This window comes from Passer montanus, unplaced genomic scaffold, assembly GCF_014805655.1.
Source record: "Passer montanus isolate IOZ18808 unplaced genomic scaffold, ASM1480565v1 scaffold3031, whole genome shotgun sequence".
In the NCBI taxonomy this organism is placed as follows: Eukaryota; Metazoa; Chordata; class Aves; order Passeriformes; family Passeridae; genus Passer; species Passer montanus.
The window spans coordinates 1-1,380 of NW_024367744.1; the positions used below are offsets into that span (position 1 = coordinate 1).

The following is a 1,380-nucleotide window of genomic DNA, read 5'->3' on the forward strand; positions in this document are numbered from 1 at the left end:
CCCAACTACCACAGCAAAGGCTGTGTCTGCTCGTGCTCCCCAGGAGGCTGAGCTGCCCCAAGCTCCTTATCTAAATCTTGGCTTGAGCTGGATCCTCAGGCGGGAGCAGGAGCAGCCCCCTGCCCTCCCACGGGGTCAGCCCCGGCTCACATGAATCATTCAGGAGCAGCAGAGCCCTGGCCGAGCACAGGCTTGGGTTACCAGCTTCTCAAGTCCCCGGGGAGAGAGGGGAAGGCTTGAGGACCGCGGGGATGAGCAGCAAAGGGAGAGAATGCGAGTGGTGGTAAAACCAGCCAGTGCCCTGCTCGAGTTCCATCCTCCCCACGGGGCATTATTCCCTGAGCTCGGGGAGTTACCACAAAGGGCCAGCGAGTGTCACCGCCGTGTCCCTGCCCGGTTCCTGCAGGATCCCAAAGGCAGCAGAGCTCTCTGTGCCCTGGGGGGTTTTTGGTGCTCTGGAGCTGATCCTCTGCAGCCTCCCTGCGGCTGAGCAGGAGCAGGGGCTGCGAGAAGCTGCCCAGGGCAAGAGGGGCACAGGGTTTGGGGGCACAAGGATTGGGGCCACAGGGTTTGGGGCCACGGGGTTTGGGGGAACAGGGTTTGGGGGCACAAGGTTTGGCAGCCACAAGGTTTGGGGGCACAGGTTTTGGGGCCACAGGATTTGGGGGCACAGGGTTTGGGGACACAGGGTTTGGGACCACAAGCTTTGGCAGCATCACCCAACATGCAGCGAGTCTGCTGTGCCTCAGCTGCCCTGGAAGGAGTTTCACTAAAAACTCCCCACTGGTAACCAGTGAGGGGGAGCAAATGGCACGGAGGCGACACTGGGGGGGTCTCTGAACCGGCCAAACCCCATCCCCGGCAGAGTGGAGGGCAGAGGGGGACGAGGCTCGGGCCCGGCAGCCCCCGCTCCCGCGGCCCCCAGCCCCGCTCACCCGCTGCCAGCTGCATCCAGGCGCACACTTTGTACACGGTGGCCGCGTTGCAGAAGAAGAAGAGGCTGAAGCAGAGGATGGTGCCGATGATGAGGAAGGTGGAGATGCCCACGAAGAACATGGCAGTTTTGAAGGCACTGGAGGGGATGGTGCCGAAGTCCAGCGGGCTGCCCTTGCAGATGAGCTCGCCGGTGAGCGCGTTGCCGATGCAGTAGGAGAAGAGGCCGAAGTAGCCGGCCTGCGGCGTGTCGATGCTGTCGCCGATCCAGTAGGGCTGGATGAAGGTCACCACCATCAGGATGGAGAAGCAGAGCGTGAAGAGGGCCCAGAGCACGCCCATGGCCCGAGCATTCCGCACGTAGTTGGTGTGGTAGATGCGAGCCGCCTCCTGCGCCGGCAGCAGCTTGGACATGGCTGGGGAGCGACCCCGGCCCCGGGGCTCCGG

The 1,380-nt window shown here is 63.7% G+C and overlaps 1 protein-coding gene across 1 annotated transcript; it reads right to left on the reverse strand.

Moving 5' to 3' along the window:
• Positions 1 to 6: 6 nt before the first annotated feature.
• LOC120504838 lies at positions 7 to 1,374 on the reverse strand. The gene has a single exon (XM_039714706.1). The coding sequence runs from the start codon at positions 1,345 to 1,347 to the stop codon at positions 376 to 378; it is 972 nt and encodes a 323-aa protein (XP_039570640.1). The 5' UTR covers positions 1,348 to 1,374; the 3' UTR covers positions 7 to 375.
• Positions 1,375 to 1,380: the final 6 nt, after the last annotated feature.

Excerpts from the sequence above, each read along its gene's own strand:
- LOC120504838 (XM_039714706.1), bottom strand. The coding sequence starts at position 1,347 with ATGTCCAAGCTGCTGCCGGCGCAGGAGGCGGCTCGCATCTACCACACC.